At 38.1% G+C, this 22,221-nt stretch overlaps 2 protein-coding genes across 2 annotated transcripts; both read left to right on the plus strand.

The window, feature by feature from the left end:
- The first annotated feature begins 8,023 nt into the window (after positions 1–8,023).
- On the plus strand, positions 8,024–11,088 carry msx1b (muscle segment homeobox 1b). Its single transcript, XM_048988129.1, has 2 exons — positions 8,024–8,519; positions 9,271–11,088. Exons 1-2 carry the CDS (start codon positions 8,114–8,116, stop codon positions 9,684–9,686), a joined length of 822 nt encoding a protein of 273 aa, XP_048844086.1. The 5' UTR covers positions 8,024–8,113; the 3' UTR covers positions 9,687–11,088.
- Positions 11,089–14,318: 3,230 nt separating this feature from the next.
- On the plus strand, positions 14,319–22,094 carry tubgcp2 (tubulin, gamma complex associated protein 2). The gene is made up of 18 exons (XM_048987988.1): positions 14,319–14,477; positions 14,893–15,045; positions 15,237–15,365; positions 15,463–15,639; positions 15,802–15,961; positions 16,203–16,410; positions 17,080–17,279; positions 17,365–17,554; positions 17,737–17,882; positions 18,633–18,813; positions 19,114–19,294; positions 19,809–19,981; positions 20,204–20,332; positions 20,577–20,697; positions 20,907–21,050; positions 21,232–21,360; positions 21,445–21,608; positions 21,698–22,094. The coding sequence occupies exons 2-18, from the start codon at positions 14,896–14,898 to the stop codon at positions 21,771–21,773; spliced, it is 2,658 nt and encodes an 885-aa protein (XP_048843945.1). The 5' UTR covers positions 14,319–14,477; positions 14,893–14,895; the 3' UTR covers positions 21,774–22,094.
- Positions 22,095–22,221: the final 127 nt, after the last annotated feature.

Genomic DNA, 22,221 nt, shown 5'->3' on the forward strand with positions numbered 1-22,221 from the left:
ATTCAGTACTAACAGATTGATCATGCTTGTACAGAAAATTCCCAAATCCAGAAAATTCCCAAATCCGTGGAGTATTTTTCTGCTATTTTGTTTAGTTGATGTTATGTTATATAATGACAAATGAATGGCTTAAATCTATTTTGCTATAAACAAGCAAAAAGTCAGCAGTTCAAGATGCATGAAACATTACATCTACGGAAGTCAGTAGCTTGGAGAGTGTTTTGTCCTTACAGTTGTTAGTTGAGACACTGGACTTTGGAAATTCAGAAAGATCATGGGAGAATATTTGGAATTGAGATCAATATATCATGTTTAGTGGTGGTTTCTTAATTACAGGCAGACACCGTTTAATTAGACTTGTGCATGTAGGAGTTAAGGAGCTAGTAAACAAGTGCATGATTTAGTTGTAATTAATGTAGTCAATTCAGTCCGTTTAACAAGGGTACATGAATCAAGACACTCAAGATGTGGGGCTGCAAGGACAATAAGAGTTAGTTCACACATCTGTGGGAGTTGGGATGTTATTGTCATTGTTAGTAATAGTAGTAGTTGTTATTATTCGTAGTAGTAGTAGTAGTAGTAGAATTGTTACTATTGTTGTGTACAACAATAACAAGGTAACGCATAAGTATGGAGCAGAAGCATTAATTTCTTTTTTTCTGTTTTTGAAATTATCATAGTAAAGGTTTGGCAATAGTCCCACTGATGGATTTCTTAAATTTAATCTGTACATCCAAAAGGGGGAGACAAGCATTATGAAGACACAGCATTATCCAATTGATTTGGGTAAACAAAGTAAAACTGCAGAACATTTGCAGAAGCACAACAAAGAACAATGTGGAAAAAAAAAATCCCATAATTAGAAGTCCGCTGACAGCATGTTAGAGACGAAGCACGATGTCACAAAAGATTAATTACACCTCTTGCCTAAAAGCACTGGGCATCTTTCAAACAGGATTTCAGTCGTACATTGTAACAAAGCACTCCAGTCAAACAGCCAATCATTCAGTCACATTAATATCTCTGAGGATTTGATGTTGTCACATCTCCAGACAGATCATATTATTGGCCATGCTATCATTTTGAAATCGTACAGATCAATTCATTGTGCAGATCATTACATCTCAAACATCATTAATACTGGAGTGAAAAAGCTCTACATGTTGTTACACTTACTTATAACCATCACCCTTAAATTTGGCTCAATGAGAGGTACACAACCCCAGGGCTGTTACTGCTTATGGATCTGTTTGTACTTTTCAGGTGTAAGTATTTAAGTAAGTGTCTGTAATTACCTTAAACCTCGAAGGGGGGAAATCTGTTTTTAACCTCGAACAACAGATTCAGCAGATTTTCTGAGTTACATTTTCTTCTCTGTTTCCCATGAACAACACCAAAATGGGGGGGATGGTAATGAATTTAATTCATCAATACTTTTCAATGCATGCTGCATGTATTTATCATAGATTTTCTGTGCATCGCCAGACCGCTTTTCATAAGTAGAATTCAAAAACAGAATATGACTAATTGCACATAGTGAATGCTTAATTTGATTGTGTTAGCTGCTGCCTGGGATGTTTGATAATGACGTTTGTTAGAGCACTGAGCTATCTTTCATTTCTTAAGGTGCGCACTAGAATCTAAAAAGATATATAAAGAAAGACCTCATAATTAATTGTTTGGCAATGTGTATTTTTTTCTTGTGTATTTTTTATGCCAACTTTCTGAGTGGCAGAATCAAAGATATTTTTTCGTCCTGCTAATAGTAACAAGATTGCTTGTAAAACGCTTTTATTTATCGCTCAGTTACATTGAGTACTTGGACAAAATCTAATGCCTAGCTACTAAATCTGCATCTGCCTGCTTTGATAGTATTCATGGGGGCTACATTACTGATCCATCCATCCATCTTCCAACTGTTCCTGCTGGTCTGGGTTGCAGGGGACCCAGGCACCACAGAGTAAGATACTGTGAACGTCTCTGGATGGGATGCTTGTATACCAGGGCACTCACACGCACATTCACACACTATGGGCAGTTTAAAGATGCCAATTAGCCTAATTTCATGTGTTTGGACAGTGGGAGGAAACCAGAGCATCCAAAGAAAAGCCTGGAAGTGCAAGGCTTTGGTGCTGCACATCTTTTGGTTTTTATTTTCCACATTGGAATTATGGGTATAACAAAATATAGTTCTTTTTAGTAACATAAAATGATGATATTTGTTAAATAATGTAACACATAAGGCCTCTTCTGTAAACTTAATTGCACAGTGAATAATTGGTTATACCAGCTTATCAGCAATGACTGCAAGCAGGCACCTCCTGTAGATACTGATGAGTGTTTCGGGGCACCTTGGAATTTTAGTGAAGTCTTCCATGCAGAACTACTCCAACTTAGTAGTATCTGTTGACTTTACAATGATGACCTGTTCAAATGAAGTCCTGCCATTAGATTTAAGTGGGCTTCATGCTTGGAGCCAATTGAAACACCAGATTTCGGTGGCTCCACCTTTCTGATGTAGGCTTGCTGGTCTTATTGTCTTCTCCCTCAAACCAGCTATGTTTCACTTCCTGCTTGCAGACAGATGTGCTAATGCTGTCCAGCGGAATTCTCTGGTGCAGAGAACAATTCACAGATCTCTCGACAATGATATAACTTTGGGCTCATATTTTCTGCCAGACTGCTTATGGAAACAAATGCAAATCAGAGACGAAGAATATTCATTTCTACAGTATTTTATAATCCAGTCATTAAGCTTATTGCTTTTGTTTTGTTTCTTTTATGTCCTTTTAAATGTTTTTAATTTACAGATTTCATTTACTAAATACAAAACAGTTATAACACTCTGTGAAAAAGCATATTTGCTTACTTTAGGGCACTTACCTGTTTTTGTAATGCACAACAACATCGTACATATATTTGGCATGAAAAAGAAACAGCATACTGTAATACTGTAAAACATTACTTTGTAAATATTACTATTACACATTCTTAACCATCACTATGCCTTTATATATAAAAATAAATGCAATGTGCATTACAAAAATAGATGCAATGTGCTTCGTATATTAATTTGAATGCAGCAGAAATACTGCAAAATGACTTCAAAACAGTCTTCAAAAACATTTTTATTTTTAGATTCTATGTGACTTTTCCTGTAATGAGAATAGTATGTAAAAGCTGTATATATCGCATGTAGTACGTAAATATAAGCAAGAATATTTTATGGTCGGAAAAAAAAAGTATTTGATATAATTTTAAATTCCCATACAAAGTATTAGAGTTGTGGAAGTATGAGTTATATTTTCTGGCTTATTTTTGTTGAATTTATCTGGTGCAATAACACCCTGAAATTTCCTTTGGGATCAATAAAGTTTCTGCATCCATCTATCCACCTTTCCATCTGTCTATCTATCTATCTATCTATCTATCTATCTATCTATCTATCTATGCAAAAACTTTATCCATGCTATATGACATGATACATGATTTCTATATGTGAAGAACAAATAGATAGACCTTGCTTTGTATGTATTTCACCTGATCAACCTGATCTACCAGAGGGAGCAATTATTAATGGCCTACTGTATTTCCACCTTGATGCTACTATGGTTAATCCCTATTTTTCTGTCCCTTTCTTTCATGCTAGAATTAAACAGAATAATGTGTCCCTAATTTGAGAGGCAGTTGACTGCTTGTGGAGGATCCACCCATACATTTCCCATGCCAACACCCCAACGGAAGGGTTCATACACACAGGAATTCACTACCACTGAGCAAAGCTAAGGTCTTTCTTGGCCTGAGGAGCTGTGTAGAGTGGGACGAGTAAGCAAAGCCCTACCATCCTGGAAGCAGTCAGGTCCCCACAGAAGGAGGCCAATGGCCTGTGGAGAAATCATACAAAAGGGGGTCGATCCTCTGTTAAGGAAATAAAACCTAACATAGTACCGGCACTCTGCAACTGACTACATTTCAAAACTCAAGCCTGCAAGTGTAATTCCCTTGTAAAATAATATTAAGTCAATAAAACGGCACGTAAACTGCTTTCGGAATAATTTTTTGATGATTTTTATATTTCTCATAAATATTTCTGCATGTCATATCCAATATATCTTGCTGTGAATTGGCATTGATATGGGCCTCATATAAATTTCACATATAAGGGTTTCTGCAAACAGACCACAGCATTACATGTATGTTCCTTATAAGTATGTTCCTTAAAAATGGTGCTACGTTCCGTTGAATTTTTCTTTTCATCTGCTTGTGGAAATTGCAGTTCTCCCGATAGTATCACTCTAAAGAAAAAACTAATTCGAAACGAATATATGGGGTTATAAAATGAAACTCAGTTATTGGAGAAAAGAACCCATCCAAACATGTTAATGTTGATACAATGTAGCTACTGCATTTGACGGCTAAACTGGGAGTTCTCCGAACTAGGTGACTTTGACATGTTGCTTTGAAATGTTTTACTGCATTATAACAACAGACTGTCAATGCAATAGTTAAAGTCTATCTACCTACTGAATTAGTAAGATATGTTCACAAAAAGATCACTACATGAATGCTGAAAAAAAACGCCTGTAAATGAGAAACCTGCTATATGATACAATGCTAGAACTATGGTTACGAACTGAAAATGAACAACGGGACACAAGTGCAGTGAATAAAGGTGCCTCTTCTCATTATGAAAATGGTGGCTTGATAACTTGCAGTTCAATTTGTGTTTTTTTTTTGTTTGTTTTTTTTTTGAGGGGGTGGGGGGTGCATTATGAAACTACATTGACGTCCTGATAAATCCAGGGATCATTATAAAACCGCAACCTCCACAATAGCACACAGCCTGCTTTCAGACTGGTCATGAATGACTGACTGTGTCTCATCAGCAAACACACAGACAGGCCCTGGACATCACTATAACCGCTAAACATCCCTGTTGAATTTCGTATCATCATGAATGACTCGCAATTTGTCTTGATATTAGATGGCTAATATTTAATTTGTTTAAAAATACATATTTATTTAATAGCCCCCATCATAAAAGTAATATTCTTTTGGTTTCACCTCCAAAAAATGAATGTACAAAATAAAACATTTTTAAGAGTGAAAAGTGTTCTGATGAATGACCAAGTCCTTTTTATAGTGATATACGATGTATATTTTATATGTATACAATCCGTTGTGAGCCAATTAAACTGATGACATTACAGGCGTCTGTATCTTTAGTTTAAAATGCGCTGATAGCGGCCTATATAGGTAAAAAAAAAATAAACATCGCGTGAATTAGCGAAAAAAGAACAGGAAACTTGAAAAAGGTGCATCCAATTATTTGTTTCCACCCAGACATCACTGTAAAAAATCTAAAGATTAAAACCAAAACACTCTTAGGAATTACTACTTGTGCTGAAGACAAAAATACGTTTTGGTTTAATTTATTCATATTATGAAAGCAAAATTATATTTTACTTCTGTTGTACCGCGCATATATCCACAACAAAAAAAAAAGAACTCATTAGTGGAAAAACTTTTCAAACGGCAATTCAATCTAACCACAGATTATGTGGATTTACTGGGAAAACCATGGATTATTATTTAAATAGCCAATATTGTATTTTTTTTAATATATATATAGTGGAGGCATCACGAGAAAATCATTTTGAACTTGCATTTTTAACAGACAAAGCCAAATTAAACCGCGTTTAATGAAACAGTCATTTAAACCGCATTTAACGACATCGTTGTTGAATTTCTGAATGCACTTACAAAAGGCTGTTGCTTGTACTACAATCCTGTGTATACTAGCTATATCAAAAGTTATGTAAGTGCAAATAAAAGCATGGGGACGTGTTGTTTGTGTTGTTTTACTGTGCAATATATAATGACACTCCTCCTGTGTTACAGATGCCTCAGCCTGTGCTGTCTTTTTACAACAAAGCTAGTTGCTGAATGTCAGGCGTCATTCCGAGTTGAGAGAGCGCAACAGGATTCCACGGAAGCGTGAATTGCAAAGTTCTTAACTTTCCGACTGCACCATTTCTCTTTCTTTTGCTGTTGCATTGGCAATATTAATGGCAATACACAACGCATGCTTTAGTAGAATATAAGAGAAAATAAGAGAATACATTGTTTAATGGTTAAATTATTAATTGTCCTCCGATTAAACTACATATGATATGTTGCTGTTTTTTTTTTAACAAACTACATATTACTCGGTTTTTTTGTGGTTGCCCTTTGCTTATATTAAGAAGCCGGTAAAGCATAACTGGCCATGAGAATGTGGAAGTTACGGAAGCAGTGTCATGTCAGCCTTTTAGAGGAGCATGATTTAAAAATAGGAACGGGAAAGAAAAAAAAATATTAAAAGCTGTAGTATAAATCCCGGAATATACAATTCTCGTTTGACCCAAACGAAAATTGCCCGTTATCAAGGCTATGGGCTTAAAGGATTTTTTCTATTGCGTAGCCTATATTTATAAGATCTATTAATCTTCCATAATGCGGTACTTATTATCGTTCATCAGACAGTCTATAATATATAGTATAGTGTATAGTATTTATAGTATTTGTTGTTTAAAGTAAGCCATGGTAATTAGCTATCCTGTAGCTTACTTTCCTGTACACCCCCCTCATCAGTAAATAAATCTGATCCTCCTTCGGGAACAGACAACATCGTCCAGGAAGATATATAATCATACCTCAATGAATTTAAATGATGTGAAAATGAGCTTTAAAATATTTGAGTGTACTTCTTAAATTCTGCGAAATAACTATCTCGGTGCCTCACGGTTTTAGTAGCCATTGATTAATCTGAATTCATAACATGACAACTTTTCTAAATCGTAAAAAGCATAATATTAATGCCAGGCGTGTGTTAGCATAGTTTTGGCGGTGATGGGAATGGTCTCTTACTGTGAGAATAGGCCTATCAGTGAATTTTCTTTTGATGTTGCGCATTAGCCTACCGTTGCGGTACAGAGGGAAAGTCTGCAGCATCCCGCCTTGATGTGTATAGATGCGTCGTACATTTCTGAGGATGAAATATAAAAATACTTTTGAACAGACTGCAGTTACGTAACACTGGAACGACTAGTCAACCTCCCCGCAACGGGGTGTAGTGTTTTCTTAAACACAGAGTAAAAAAAATCAAATTGCATGTATCAACTGACATGCACTAACTTTCTATATTTAAAAAATAAAAAAGAAAGAAAATTGAAAAATAGTTGGTAACTTTGTTTCATATTCCACGTCAATGAAAAATGTCGGTCTGTCTTCATTTGGTTGTTGTTTTGTTTGTTAAGACAATTGCTTATTTGGATTTTTGCCCCGGGGTAGCTTCCTTTTTCATCCTGCCGACACTGGCGCCGTCCAAACCATAACTTGTCTGGTGTACTTAAAGCTTTTAGTGAGCAATTGCCTGTTGCTTTTCACTTAGCTGTGCCATTATAAGGACCAAGAAAAGCCTTAAATAGCTGTAATATTGTGTGATAGACTGTCATTGCCAGTTAAATCCCATTTACGAGTTAATGACTGATTACTTTAACTAGTGTCATTTAAATTGGTGTAGATTTATACCTTACGTGTTTGTTTAGCCAACTTTTTGTTTGCTGTGTTAGTTTTAAAACTAGTATATATTGATATGGAATCTAAAAACTGATTTGAAATAAGCTATGGTTGTTAATCAGACAACTGTCTTTTTTAATGAAAACCCTCAAGTGATGTTTTTACTGTAAATCATCTGTGTGGGTTCAACTAATGAGAAAAACGGGTCTGCCCTACTGGTTAATTATTCTAAAACTGGTCTAGAGACTATGTTCCTATACGACTTCAGCCCCCGAGCTATCAACAAACATCTCCAGCAAACCGTCTAAGATTACTCCTCTTTTTTTCCGTATCTCCCTTGATGTGTTTGAGACGATAATTAGCCAATCAAATGAAACTCCGGCAACGTCATCAGCCAAAGTTAACCAGCTGATTGGAAGGCGGCGAGATAAGAGGCACTGCGGCGCTTTAAAAGCTGAAACTAAACCAGATGCAAAGAATCTTGCTAACCGCTGTTCCGAGAAGTTGAGGAAACACGGGCGCAGTTCAGGACTGTCAGTTCAATTAAAGTTGTATGGCCCCATACTCTTGTAATATGAATCCTGTTCAGGGGTCTCCATCCCAAGAGCTAAATCTCCAAGAGAAAGGAAATTCTGAGAAGGAAGACATTAAACCAAAAGACAAGTTTTCCAAAGGATGTAAAAGTAAAACCTTTAGTCTTCCTTTTAGTGTGGAATCGCTTATTTCTCACAGAACGACCTGCAGAGCGCAATATTCTTCCTTTGACGCAGATTTGGGTGTTTCTAAGCCTGGCGCAGAACCAACGAAACAAAATCTTCCGAGGACAATATATACAGGGAGTAACATATCTGTGGACGGTTTTGCAAGTTTGTCGGACTGCACCAGAAATGAAAATGAAGAAGTTAGCGAAAAGGATCAGAGACCCTGGATGGAGACTTCGTCTTATTCCGCTTCTCCTAGTAAGTTCCAGCTTGCCCTGTTATTTGCACGGAAGTATTTCAGCTTAGATTTTGCTGGAGAGTTGTGCACGTTTTTTTTTTTTAGAAAATATGAAAAAAATACAGCGATTGGCATATAAGAATGTAACAGTCGTTTTAGTCGTCGCGTTTTATCCGAATTTTGTTTTCCTTGCTGCCGTTGTTGTTGTTATTGATGATGATGATAATGATGATGATGATGATGATGATGATGATTATTAATTCCTTGTCTTTGTAAGTTTTGGTAAAATTGTTCGAGTAAATGCTTCGCTGATTTTTTTATTACCCTAGTAAACTGCAAGCTCTGCAGTTATAACAGCAATAGCTTTCCTGATGCCTTTCAATAACGGATTTAGTGGGAACTTAAAACTTATGAGGATTAAAAAGATTGTGTGAATTTGAGACAGTAAGAACACAACCATCGCTTACAATATCATTTTCTGATATACTGTACCTTGAGATAATGTTGTGTTAAGTTTTCATCGGCAGAATCAACAGCGTTCCCCTGGGACTGTAAACGGCAATATTCTGGCCCTCATGTTAACTGACATATAGCCTTGATAATACACACATTCATCTTGCAAATACTTTATCGAGAAAAGGCATAGTGCAATATAAGGGCATATAGTGGCATATTTAATATTCGGAATGGAATCTTTGTATTAGCGAAAGCAATGACAATGATTTGAATTTGAATTTGCGCAATAACAGGTTTCTTGTTTTTATTAAACAGGACATTCCAGTCCATCTCCGTGCCCCCTCAGGAAACACAAGAACAACAGAAAACCTCGTACGCCTTTTACGACATCACAGTTGCTTTCTTTGGAGAGAAAGTTTCGCCAGAAACAGTACCTTTCCATAGCAGAAAGAGCAGAATTCTCCAATTCACTTAATCTGACGGAGACACAAGTCAAAATCTGGTTCCAGAACAGGAGGGCTAAAGCCAAGAGACTCCAGGAGGCCGAACTGGAAAAGTTTAAACTGGCAACAAAGCCCCTGGTACCTGCCTTTGCCTTCCCCTTCCCCCTTGGTGCTCACGTAGGATCTCCATCAGTTTACGGACCTTCTAATTCATATCCAAGACCTTCCTTGCCCGTTCCCGGACTGTTTGGTGGACCTGTGACTTATGGAATGTATTATCTGTCTTAAACAAATCAAACCTCATATAAATACATAAAGTTTGTACAGTGATGTTTATGAGCTCATGTTGCCGGTGTGCGTAAAACACAGTGTGACTCGTAAAACAGTCAAAATCTAAATTCTATTTTTTTTTCTAAAGAATGTAGGAACGTTACAAACCATTTATGAGTTCATATGCATAGAGTTTTTATACACTATATAATTTCACCGAATATAAACGTGTTCTTTAACTTGGAACAAGGAAATCGTCTTTTCGGGTGTGTACAATTGCAGGGGGTATTACATATAACCTTACGGACTGCTCACGTTCTTTCTATTTTTGCTTTTTTATTTTTTGGTCAAAGTAATTCCTCTGTAACATAATATATACAGTTTTGGACAAAGTAGTTTTTGATAAAATCTAGGAAATATATAAAATTCTAACATATAGGTTACAGTAAGACCTGCCTAAGTGAAGATGCGACTAAGATCACGCTAAACTTTGGACTATGACTAGCCTATATGAACACACCTCGTAAATGACATGAACTTAATTCTGACTGAGAATTATCGCTTGTTTAATGTTTCGATATCTTTAGACTGAGAACCAAAGCCGACTAGGTATCCATCTTAACGCAGTTTAATCTTTTATTGTATGTTTCACCAGCAAACGAAGGGCATTTGAGTGAATCTACGGTGAAGATAACAGTAAATGGCAAACTGAATTGCCTTCTCAATACGTTTTCTGCCTAAGCAAAGACTGTAACATAGAGATAAAGTTATATTTTTGGAGTCTAAAGAGGCAAATCGTTTGAAGATGTATTTTGCAGGGGAAGTGCGTACATTATTTAATATGTACCATTTTCGAACACTACCGTTTTATGACGAATACAGCCGTAGTCGCACTTGTCATTTTTTAATGCTTGAAAGTCTTTGCAGACACTGCTATGCAGTTAGTGCATTAACGTCTATTTGCTTGTTTTTTGAAATGTACAGTGTTGTACTATTTCGAAGTATTTTGATACATATTTACTTTTAAGTAGTTTGACTGGCGCTGAAATTCAAGGCAAAGATGACAGCAAGGGAATCACACGTGTCTAATGCCCCTACGCACGAGGGCCATCAAGTTCAGAGAGCCGAAGAGAATACAGATGACAAACTTAAGTAATTGGCCTGCATTTTACATTTAAAGATTCGTTACTGACTAATTGCACATTCATTTTCCTTCAGGAATCACTAGACAGCTCTGGGTTTCTGCAACATGTAATTCACTGTATTACTGTAAACAATAGGTCTAGACCTTGGCTGTTGTCTGCTTCAGAATCAAGACTGATTGTTCATATTTATAGAATGTGTTTCATATGTGTTCATGTACATATGTTAATTTGTACAGATAAACCTTGTGTAAAATAAATAAAGCATCTACATAGTTGTTTTTGTTTTCTAAGAATTACAGTGTGTATATAAAAAAGATTTCTCCCACGAAATGGGAATCTAAAATGTCATTTGGAATTAAAACAGCACAATATAGACCTAATTCAGGGTAATATTTTCTATGCAGTTATACATGTGTTTATGAGATAAGGCATACAGACATTAGGGTCCGGAAAATTTAACTTTTCTTACACTGAATGTATCTGGCAGTTTATTACAGGCCACTATGGGTGGTTTATCGCAGTATGATTGTGTTGCTCATAAACATGTATAGAAAAAAGGACCAATTTGTACCTTTGAGGGTACAATTACTTGTTACTGGGGCTGTACTCTCAAGGGTCTGATAAATGTAGGCAAATGTATCTTTAAGGTACAGAAATTGACTCTGGGGAACATTTTTGTATCATTGAGGGTATATTAATGCTGTTTGTACCTCGAGGAACAAATCTGTACCAGGCTGTACTCTTTTTTCTGACAGTATATTGTAGCCTATATAAACACAGAAGTTATACATTAGACACTACTGTACCCTTTGTTTTTATTATATGTGTCTGCCCATTTAAAGAAGTTTCAGCATAGTTGCTCAATAAGCCTTTGAACCAAAATATTGGAAATAGGAAGAAGCACTCCTGGAATATCAACTATTAACTTTAGGCATGTCCTATTATCAAAAAATCTCATGCAAACAAACAGTTTTTCTGGTTAAGTAAATTGATTATATATTTCTTTTTTTGCATATTTAACTGTTAGAAGTAGATAAACATATGCACATAATTATATTATTACCAGCAAAATTAAATCAAAAAGTAAATGATGACAATCACCAAAATTTTAATTAGTAAGAAATAGTTCTAATGTTTTGGTTTATTTGTTCTCCCTACAACTTTTCATGGAGAAAACGTTTCCATTTTCAAAGTGGTCTTTATTAAACTTGATTTTTATCTGTAACAGTACAATATATTTGTATTTGATATTCTACAATGGCCCGTGACCCTGAATAGGAAAAGTGGTTTCAAAAAACAGATGGATGGATGGACAGAGGAATGGACGGACGGACGGATGGATGGATGGATGGATGGATGGATGGATGGATGGATGGATGGATGGATGGATGGATGGATGGATCTGTAATGGTAATTAAGTGTTAGGTGTTAGAATTATTATTCACGGCTGGAGTATTTAAGTAAACTTGCTTTTGTATTTTATTCTAAATGAATATAGTTGAGCTCATGATCAACTTCAAGATAGCGGTATAGAAAAAGAAGGTGTGCATTACAGCCTTTTAAATCTTATTTTTCAATAGAAATTGATTATGGATAATCCACTGCAGTGCAGTTTAAAGTGACACGAAATGTCAGCCAGCAGCATGAAATAAGATGGCTTTAGACGGAATTCTAGCAAACACAGGGCCATAAATATTCACTTGTAGCTGCAGTGTGGCTTTTGGCAGCGCCAGATCCTCACGGTTTATGTCCCTCATTTCTTGGCAGCCTCATTCCTGCAACTGGCCAAAATAGCATTTCATTTCTGGCTCACAGCACCAGGGGAGCTGCCACTTCAGAAATCTCTATTACTACTTATACTTCACTGTTGTAAGTTCCTCCTAATGTTTTTTTTATTATTTTCTTCTTTTAAAATACAGAAAGTCCTTCTCACAGTCTGTCGACTAAATAGGTGGTGGATTACTGCTGCAAGTTTACACACAGTTTACACAAAGTCCCCACGCTGATATGAATTATTCTACAAACATACATTGTCTGCATAATTAAACACTATCTATAGGGTTTTACATTTTAGTACTAGTTTTTAAATCTATACAAAGATGGGATAATAGCTGAGGTTTTTGAGTGTGTCAAGAACTGTAAACTATAATTTTCATCAAATCTAAATTACTCATTCTACATTCTACTTGATTAACAGTCTAAAACATTGATCATTTTTGCATTAAAATTCCTATTATTATTATTATTATTATTATTATTATTATTATTATAATTATTATTGGTCGATAATATACCCTTACTTAAGAATAGCTGCTACGAATAAAACACTCTCCTTATTGGCGCTTGAAAAAGTAGTTGCCAAATTCTAACAGCAGATGGCAGCATAAGAAAAATAAATATGCATGTGCACGCATATGCACACAGGATTACACACAGGATTGTTATTATATCGTTTAATAACACACATACACACAGGATTGTTATTATATCTTTCTAGGGACTCTCCATTCATTAATATGGGGAAAACTCTGATCACATCATGACGACTTTAACCTCGACACAGCCCTAACCTTTTTTACTTTTTTGGCTGCAGTCACAGATCTTTGTGGGAAATTGAAAAATGGTCGCCACGTTGTTAAACAAAAAAGCATTTATTACATTTGGGGGGACATTTAGTCCCCACAATGTAATATTAACTTAATTCACGCACGCATGCTTGTGCATTCCTCAAAACAGTTTGTACACTGTAGCACAATAATTCGATTTAACAGCAAAATGAAGAAATTCATTAAAAAACTTTCATTCAAAAAGAGTATTTTAAGAATTAATTAAAATTGATCAGTTGTTGCTCAGTTTAATTCACTATCATTTCTCTATATCTGGAAGCTTTGAATAAAAAGTTACAAAAAAATTAATCCAGTGTTTTAAGTAGTTATGTTGGAAAGAAGAAGACCAATTCTATATCATGGGTTGTCCAGTCGCTCCTACTAGTGTAGTCGCATTTTTTACCGATATCACATTTACTGATATATTCTCCCTCGCAATAGATCGGGTGAAAAACGTTCTTGCGGGAAAAACGTTCTTCTACAAGAATCTGCTGGGATGTCATCGGAAGCATTGTTGTATGGCTGGTAACGAACACTTTCTAATTTTATCATACAATAAAACCTATATATTTTATCTGTTTCCCTTATACTTTACAATTGAAGAAACTGCATTAACATTTTTGCATGTAACGACTTGCATAAATGTTTAAATGTTTTACAGGGTAGAAGTAAACAAACGAGAACAATATAGTTCATTTTGGCGTCGTGACTAATACAACTGATTTTGGGGCTAATTCAAAGTTGATATACCTAATCCTACAAAAACCAATTTGTGCGTGAATGAAACCAATGAGAAATGATATTCTGCTGTGAGAGACTGACTTAAGGATGTGCAGGTTTGCATATGTTATTATGAGAAGTACCATTTTCATTTGAGAAATTGCCCAAAGCAACTAAGAAACACTATTCAAGCGGAACCTTTGAAAGGAGCAGCATGTTGTCGGCGGAATGGGATAGCGGCTGCACGACGTGTTGTGTTTAGCGTTCGCGCTCAAGAGCTGTTGGTGGGATGTGCCTTGCTGCTTCAGTGGTAACGTTAATGCCTTTCCATTGGAAATGTAAGCATCTCTACTATGTTTTATATACGTTTATCACGTTTTCTTAATGGGTTATGTCTGGGCAGCTTAGGTTTAGGAGAAATGCTCATTATTTGTTAGCAATTTTTAATTAGGTCATCACGAAATATCCTTTTTAATATATTTAATTATCTGTTTGCATTAAAAGTGTTGGCACACATATTACGTAGCACATGTAGTTTTATGCGCTGTTTAAATCAGCTCGATTGTCTTCTAACGCTCGCTGTATGCGTTATAGCGGACCATGGCTAGCTGTCTGCAGTTACCCAGCCATTGAGATGGTAGCCAGACGCAACGGCTGATTCCCGTCTTTCGAGTCCGTTTGCCTTTCAGTCTGTCAGCTGTTGAATACCCAGCGGCTTAACAATGCTCCCGATCTTATTTTATCCGTTTGAAGAAAATGAGTGAGTTCCGAATACATCATGATGTCAACGAGCTGCTCAGTTTGCTCCACGTACGAGGAGGCGATGGAGCAGAAGTGTACATCGACTTACTGCAGAAAAACAGGACTCCTTATGTTACCACCACGGTGTCGGCGCACAGCGCGAAGGTAAGAGCATAAGCCCGTGTATGGCCTTCATTCTGCTCCGCGTTTAGACAAAATTTCTAAATAGTGCTTAATTGTGAAATGCATGATAAATATGTAGATGCATATCTTACTGACACACCCCCCCGCCACACACACACACACACACACACACACACCACAACCCCCACCCCATGATCTTTTATATTAAACAGGTGAAAATTGCAGAGTTTTCTAAATCCCCGGATGACTTCTTGAGGAAGTATGAGGAAATGAAGTCGAAGAACGTCCGCAACCTTGATCCCCTGGTTTACTTATTGTCAAAACTCACAGAGGATAAAGAGGTAACAGCTGGATTTTTGGGGAAATAACATGCTATTGCGCAAGTCATTTCCGACATCACTATTATTGAAATATCTACATGGCCTATATTTTTCCCAGACCCTGCATTGCCTGCAGCAAAATGCGAAGGAGAGATCGGAGACATCCTCCAACGCTACAGCCAGCAGTAGCACAAATTTCACCATACCGTCAACCTCTACCAAGATGTCCATGCAGGAGCTAGAGGAGCTACGGAAGAAGCTCGGAACTGTCACTGCCAGCTCAACAGTCCAGCAGGTGCACTGCAGTCTTGCGTGTATCATACTGTGTCTGTGACTCTCCTTTTGATTGTGACATGTCACCACTGCATCTGCATTCAAGCTGTCAGATGTCAGTCACTGCACTGGTTTCGTTTTACCTCACGCATTGCCATTGAAAACAAAACGTCTTCCTTTATAGTCGGCTGAAGTCACCCGAAAGATGTTGAGGGAAAGGCACAATAAGAAGAACCCCACCATGCTGAATCCCGTATTTCCGAACTGGGTTTATGAAAGACCTGCACTTATCGGGGATTTCCTTACTGGCGTGCCTGCAGTCGTCGATCCAGCTCATGCTGTAGGTGAGTGTTCCTGTGTCTTAGGTGTTCATAACTCCTTTCTTAAAGGGGCAGCCGCCTGGGACCTTTCAGTACAGGCCTCATTTCAGCTTTGCTTTCTTTTTATAGTATTTCCTACGTAAGTATTTCCTACTCTGTTCAGTTTCTCTTAAAAAAATATATATATAGGAACTCCTATGAACTAAATTTGCTGCAGTGTCATTGGGGATTCTGAACTTCCTCTCTCACTGATCCTTGTTCCCAGGTACCATGCCGCTGCCGGCCCAGGAGCAGGCGCTGGTTGAAGACCTGTTATATGTTCTGCTAGGAGTTGACGGGAGGGACGTCGTAGCACAGCCCATGTTGGGTCGACAGACCCGTTCCTTCATCATCGATCCAACCTTAGACATGTCGGTCAAGGAGCTTGTGAACAGGATCTTGCCAGTTGCAGCCAGCTACTCCACGATTACCCGGTAAGGAATTTGGAATAATTATTTGGGATACCGGACATAGAAGGCCCCTTAAACTCGCTTTAGCTTACTGTCAACTAATCTGTGTACTACCTGCACTTTCTCAACAATATTATATTGTTATTTGTGCATCCTGTATAACTACATCATCTCTGTATTGCATTACTTATTTATTATTGCATCTATGAATTCTTATATTGCACAAGCTCATCCCCTATTGCATTGTGGTTTGTTCTGTCCCCCCATGTCCTCATGCACCACTCTTATACCCCTCAACTGTGGCACAAGAATTTCACCAAATACATGTGACTGTAAAATATCCAGTTTGCTGCTTGAGTTAAATAGCAGCGCATGTCCATATTTGTGGCTTTTTTTTTAAATATATTTGGGCAGTGGTGGCCTGATGGTTGGGGAAGCGCACTTGTAATTGATTGCTGCTTCGAATCCGTGACCAACAAGGCACCAGTGAGGTGCCCTGAGCAAGGTACCGCCCCCAAGCACTGCTCCCCATTCGCTGAATTAGCTGCCCCCCTGCTATGTCACGATGTCGCATATGGGTTAAATGCAGAGAACACGTTTCATTGTTGCACACTGTGCGCTGTGGTGTGCCAACAACGACCACTGATCACCAAATTCTAAATTCTTATGTATTCTGCGATTTCGCTCACCCAGCTTTATAGAGGAGAAGTCGTCTTTCGAGTACGGCCAGGTGAATCATGCCCTCACAGCCGCCATGAGGACACTGATGAAGGAGTACCTGATTCTGGTAACGCAGCTAGAGCACCTGCACAGGCAGGGATTGCTCTCGCTTCAGAAGATGTGGTTTTATATTCAGCCAACCATGAGAACCATGGAGATCCTCGCCTCGATTGGTGAGCCTGGCCGTCTGCATGCAGAGCACCGTGTGCACTTGACCTGAACGGTCGCTGACGCTGTCTGTTCTTGGTTCCTTCTCAGCCTCCTCTGTTGACAAAGGAGACTGCATGGGAGGGGCTACATTAAGCCTCCTCCATGACCGCACATTCAACTACACCGGAGACAATCAAGCCCAAGAGCTGTGTCTATACCTCACGAAAGCAGCTAGCGTCCCTTACTTCGAGATACTCGAGAAGTGGATCTACAGGGGCATCATTAAAGACCCATACAGGTATTGAGTCCGATTTGTTTACAGCAGATCTTTTGATCTTGGCTGTCATTAAATGTCGATACGATATTAGTTCACGCCTACGTTTGGGCCGTAATTGCACGACTGAGTACTTAGGAGTATTACGGCATGGCCGCCTTATTTGCTGGTGACAAACCTTTTGGCCTAATTTGTTGTCTGACTAGTGAATTTATGGTGGAGGAGCATGAGCTTCAGAAGGAGAAGATTCAGGAGGACTATAACGATAAGTACTGGGATCAGCGGTACACGATCGTGCAGCACAGAATCCCATCCTTCCTCCAGAAGATGGCCGACAAAATATTAAGCACTGGTTAGTGCTTGTTTTTGGACGTGTGTGTGTGTGTGTGTGTGTGGACATGTATGCTTGTGTGTATATACACACAACTATAGAAGAAATTAAGAGACAACAGCACAATTGTTTCGTTTCACTCATGTCTCATTTTAAGGCTATACGTCTGTAGATAATACACACATTTTTTGCTAACTGCAGCCTGCTGCCAGGAATAAACCAGGATTTAAAAATGAAGATGTTTCAAAATATAGAGTGGTCCCTTAATTTTTTTAATTTGTGTGTGTGTGTGTGTGTGTGTGTGTGTGTGTGTGTGTGTGTGTGTGTGTGTGTGTGTGTGTGTGTGTGTGTGTGATCATTCCATAATATCATTCCAGTCTAATTCATAAATTTCCAAAAAAAGTTTTAGCGTCACTATTTTTGATTTTGATGGAATTTGGCCTGTGAATTACACACCGCAGGTACCAGAAAAAACTATGAGTTTTCTTATGAGCTGGATCTTTCCTGCTGTTACAGTTTTAATGGTTTTATTGTAAACATTTGTGAGCTCTGGAAGCTATGTGTGATTCGCATGCCAAATTTAATCAGAAATGGTAATGGGAAAGGCCATTTGTTGAATTACAATGGAATGATCCATAAATCTTTCATTTAGAGATCAATAATCTACCTTTTCAGTTTGTCATGGTGGTTCTGTCAATAATATTACATTAACGTTAGCAATAAATAATGGAAACTTTGTGTCTTTTTCTGTTATTCCATAATTCTATAAAGGGAAGTATCTGAATGTGGTGAGGGAGTGTGGTCGAGATGTGACGTGCCCGGATGCCAAAGAGGTCCTGTACACTCTGAAAGAAAGAGCCTACGTTGAGCAGATTGAAAAGGCCTACAATTATGCCAGCAAGGTCCTCCTCAACTTCCTGATGGAAGAGAAGGAGCTGGTGACAAGACTCAGGTACAGGACTCTTGTGAGGTTGATTGCATCACCGATCGAGGTCTTCGAGTACATTATCTTGTTTTAATGCTATGTTTGTGGCTATCATACTACGCTTCTTTAAGCTTTCTCTTATGTTCTATTCACTTCAGTCATTTCCTGTTTCATTTACTGTGTGTTTACTAAAATTATTCATGTTAATTTACTCTTAAAGGTATTATGTATTGGCTGTCCTGCGGTTTCAACTGGCACAGGAAATGACATCATGTTTACATTAACACTGGTCCTCCTTTTGAGATGCAGCTCTGCTTTCCTCTGTAGATCGATTAAGCACTACTTCCTAATGGACAAGGGAGACTTTTTTGTTCATTTTATGGACCTGACTGAGGAGGAGCTGAAAAAACAAGTGGATGACATCATTCCACCCAGACTGGAAGCCTTGCTGGAGCTCGCTCTGAGGATGAGCACTGCAAACACCGACCCATTTAAAGATGACCTAAAGGTGTTCGATTTGTTTGTGCTTGGTCAGTTATTTCCCCCCAGGATTGGTGAACAATTTATTGGAATGCTTCTTAATAATAAAAAAAAAAAGCTTGGTATTCCATAGCACTAGTTGCCTTTGGTACTCTTAGCGGAAATTAATAGGGAGGAGGAGTTCCAACACTGTCCACATGGGCGCGCCAGTTAGCTTGCAGTGTGACATTTCTGGAATGAGCAGTTTTTTTTCACCAGCGAATGCTGAGTTTCCTGTCAGAAGAAAAGTTGTTAACTGATTTAAGCACACAGAGGAAATGATGAAGCACATTGACATTCTCATTGTGATTAGGTTGATCATATTACTGGAATCTATTGTCAAATATAGGAGAAAACATATGAGAATTTTATCATATAATTGTAATTTAAATATATCACCACATTTAAAAACCCCTGTCCAAGACCTAAATTTATCCAAATAGGTGTCCTTACAACGTGAGTTTATCTGATTTTGGTACCGTGGTTGTTCTTGAATTTTACAGATCGACTTGATGCCTCATGACGTCATCACACAACTCTTGCGGGTCCTGGCCATCGAGACGAAGCAGGAGAAGGCGATTATCAACGCCGACCCGACGGATGTCGCTCTCAGTGGCCTGGAGGCCTTTTCGTTCGATTACATTGTCAAATGGCCATTGTCGCTCATCATCAACAGGTGTGTAGTGTGTGGCACTTGGTGGATCTCTGGAACTGATCCACCAGTTCATAATTCACTTCCAGATCATTTTCAGCTCATTTTCAATATTTTTCGCATGCGTGGCATTGAAGCAGTATATACACACAAATAATGTTTAACTATCTCAGGAACTGCGTTTTTCAGCACTGGTTATTGAAAACCCCAGTACCACAAAGCTGCCATGTATTTTCATAATTACAGGAAGGCCCTGACCAGATATCAGATGTTGTTCCGGCACATGTTTTACTGTAAGCATGTGGAAAGACTGTTGTGCAATGTGTGGATTAGCAACAAAGCAGCTAACCAGTATTCTCTTCACTCAGCCAAGTGGTGAGTCTAAATACAATTTAGTATCATTTAGAAAGTATGATGGACGGTAATGAATGCCTGCACTTTATTCATTGGATGACTATTAAGTGCCGTAGCTATACACATAAATAGTTGTTACATAAACAGATGTCAGATAAATCTGCGTTCGGAAAACCCTACAGTTGTTATCACCAGATTGTCCAGTAACAGTGGTGTGTTGTGAGATTTATCCTATATCGGTCTTTTTTATTTTTCTTCTGTATAGGTTTGCTGCAGCCTTCGCGCTAAGACAGCGGATGCTGAACTTTGTGCAGAACATTCAGTATTACATGATGTTTGAAGTCATGGAGCCAACGTGGCACGTTATGGAAAACAACCTAAAATCTGTAAACACAAGCTTCGATGTTTTACTCATTTTATTGCAGTTTACTTCATTTACATCTGCATTGTCTGTACTGGCAGCTGTGTCACATAGAAAAATCGACAGGAATATTGATTTAGACATACTTTTGGAAGTTGTAACGACACAATATGAATTCCTCCTGCAGGCGGGCTCCAGTTAGAACAGTTACACATAGTATCTTCTTTCCCATAGGCGTCAAACATCGATGACGTCCTGTGCCATCATACCAGCTTTCTGGATAACTGCCTCAAAGACTGCATGTTGACCAATCCCGAGCTCCTCAAGATCTTCTCAAAGCTAATGTCTGTGTGTGTCATGTTCACAAACTGCATGCAGGTGCGTGGACTTCATGGAGCAGCTTCAGGTGCTGCGCCCGTTTTGCTTTTAATGCATCCAGTTTACATTTTGCTGTTTCTCGTAATGCACTGGAAGTTCTGGAAAGAGGACTGAATCGTTGGCTGCCTGTAGTCTGCCATGCGAATGAGTTTCGTGTTGATTTTTGACTTTGTTGACGCAGCGGTTCACTCAGAGCATGAGGGTGGACAGCGAAATGAAACGGCTCACTCTTGAGCATGGCACGATGGACGGCCCCCCCACAAAGAATGAACGCACTGAAGAGGCAGAGAAGAAAAGACTCACCTCAAAGGTGATTCCCTATTCAGAAATTTCTCCTTGAGTCACCGCACACCCCAAGAGATTTCCTGAATTATTTATTTTTTTTCCCTTTCAGTTCTTGGCAGAGCATGTCGATGCTCTACAGTCCGACTCTGGTTTCGAAGCGACGATTAGCAAGTTTGACTCTAACTTCAGTAGCTTGTTGCTGGACCTGTTGGATAAACTGAGCATATACAGCACTAATGACTGTGAGCACAGTATGATCAACATAATCTACAGGTACACATTCACTCCTTAACCTCCAATAATTTTTTTTTTTTTTTTTAAATGTCAATGCTGGTCATTAATTGAATGTCTTGATCTCACAGGCTGGATTTCAATGGATTCTACACAGAACGCTTAGAGCGAATGGCCATTGAGCGAAGTCAGAAGGCAGCTGCTTAGCTTAGTATGCAACCTCCATGAAGTCTGCTGATTGAGTGTTTCGAAAATATTTGTGTGTCCTACCCAAACCTCTACTTTTATAGTTAACTTCGTAAGTCAAGCTTAGCTATTGAGCATGAATTGTGATTTAAAAGAGACTTTTATCGATATTGAAATATGGATCATACATGTTGTTTCAGATTAAGGACATTGTGGTATAAGAATTTATTGCGCTACTCTGGCTTAAATAAGCAGCCCAGAATATCAATGCCAGTGTGGACCTGGATGCTTGAGTAATTTCTGTATTAATTGTCATTAAAGTATAAAACTGTTTAATTACAACCTTGCACTGTATATTTATGCAAAAGGTTCATGGGATTTTCAAAGTGAACCTTGACTTTTATGGTGTCCTGCTTTGTTTTGTCTTTGAATTGTGGAGCTATGAATGTTTGTTTATCAATGTTATTGG

The sequence above is a fragment of the Brienomyrus brachyistius genome, chromosome 20 (genome assembly GCF_023856365.1).
Source record: "Brienomyrus brachyistius isolate T26 chromosome 20, BBRACH_0.4, whole genome shotgun sequence".
Taxonomy (NCBI): Eukaryota; Metazoa; Chordata; class Actinopteri; order Osteoglossiformes; family Mormyridae; genus Brienomyrus; species Brienomyrus brachyistius.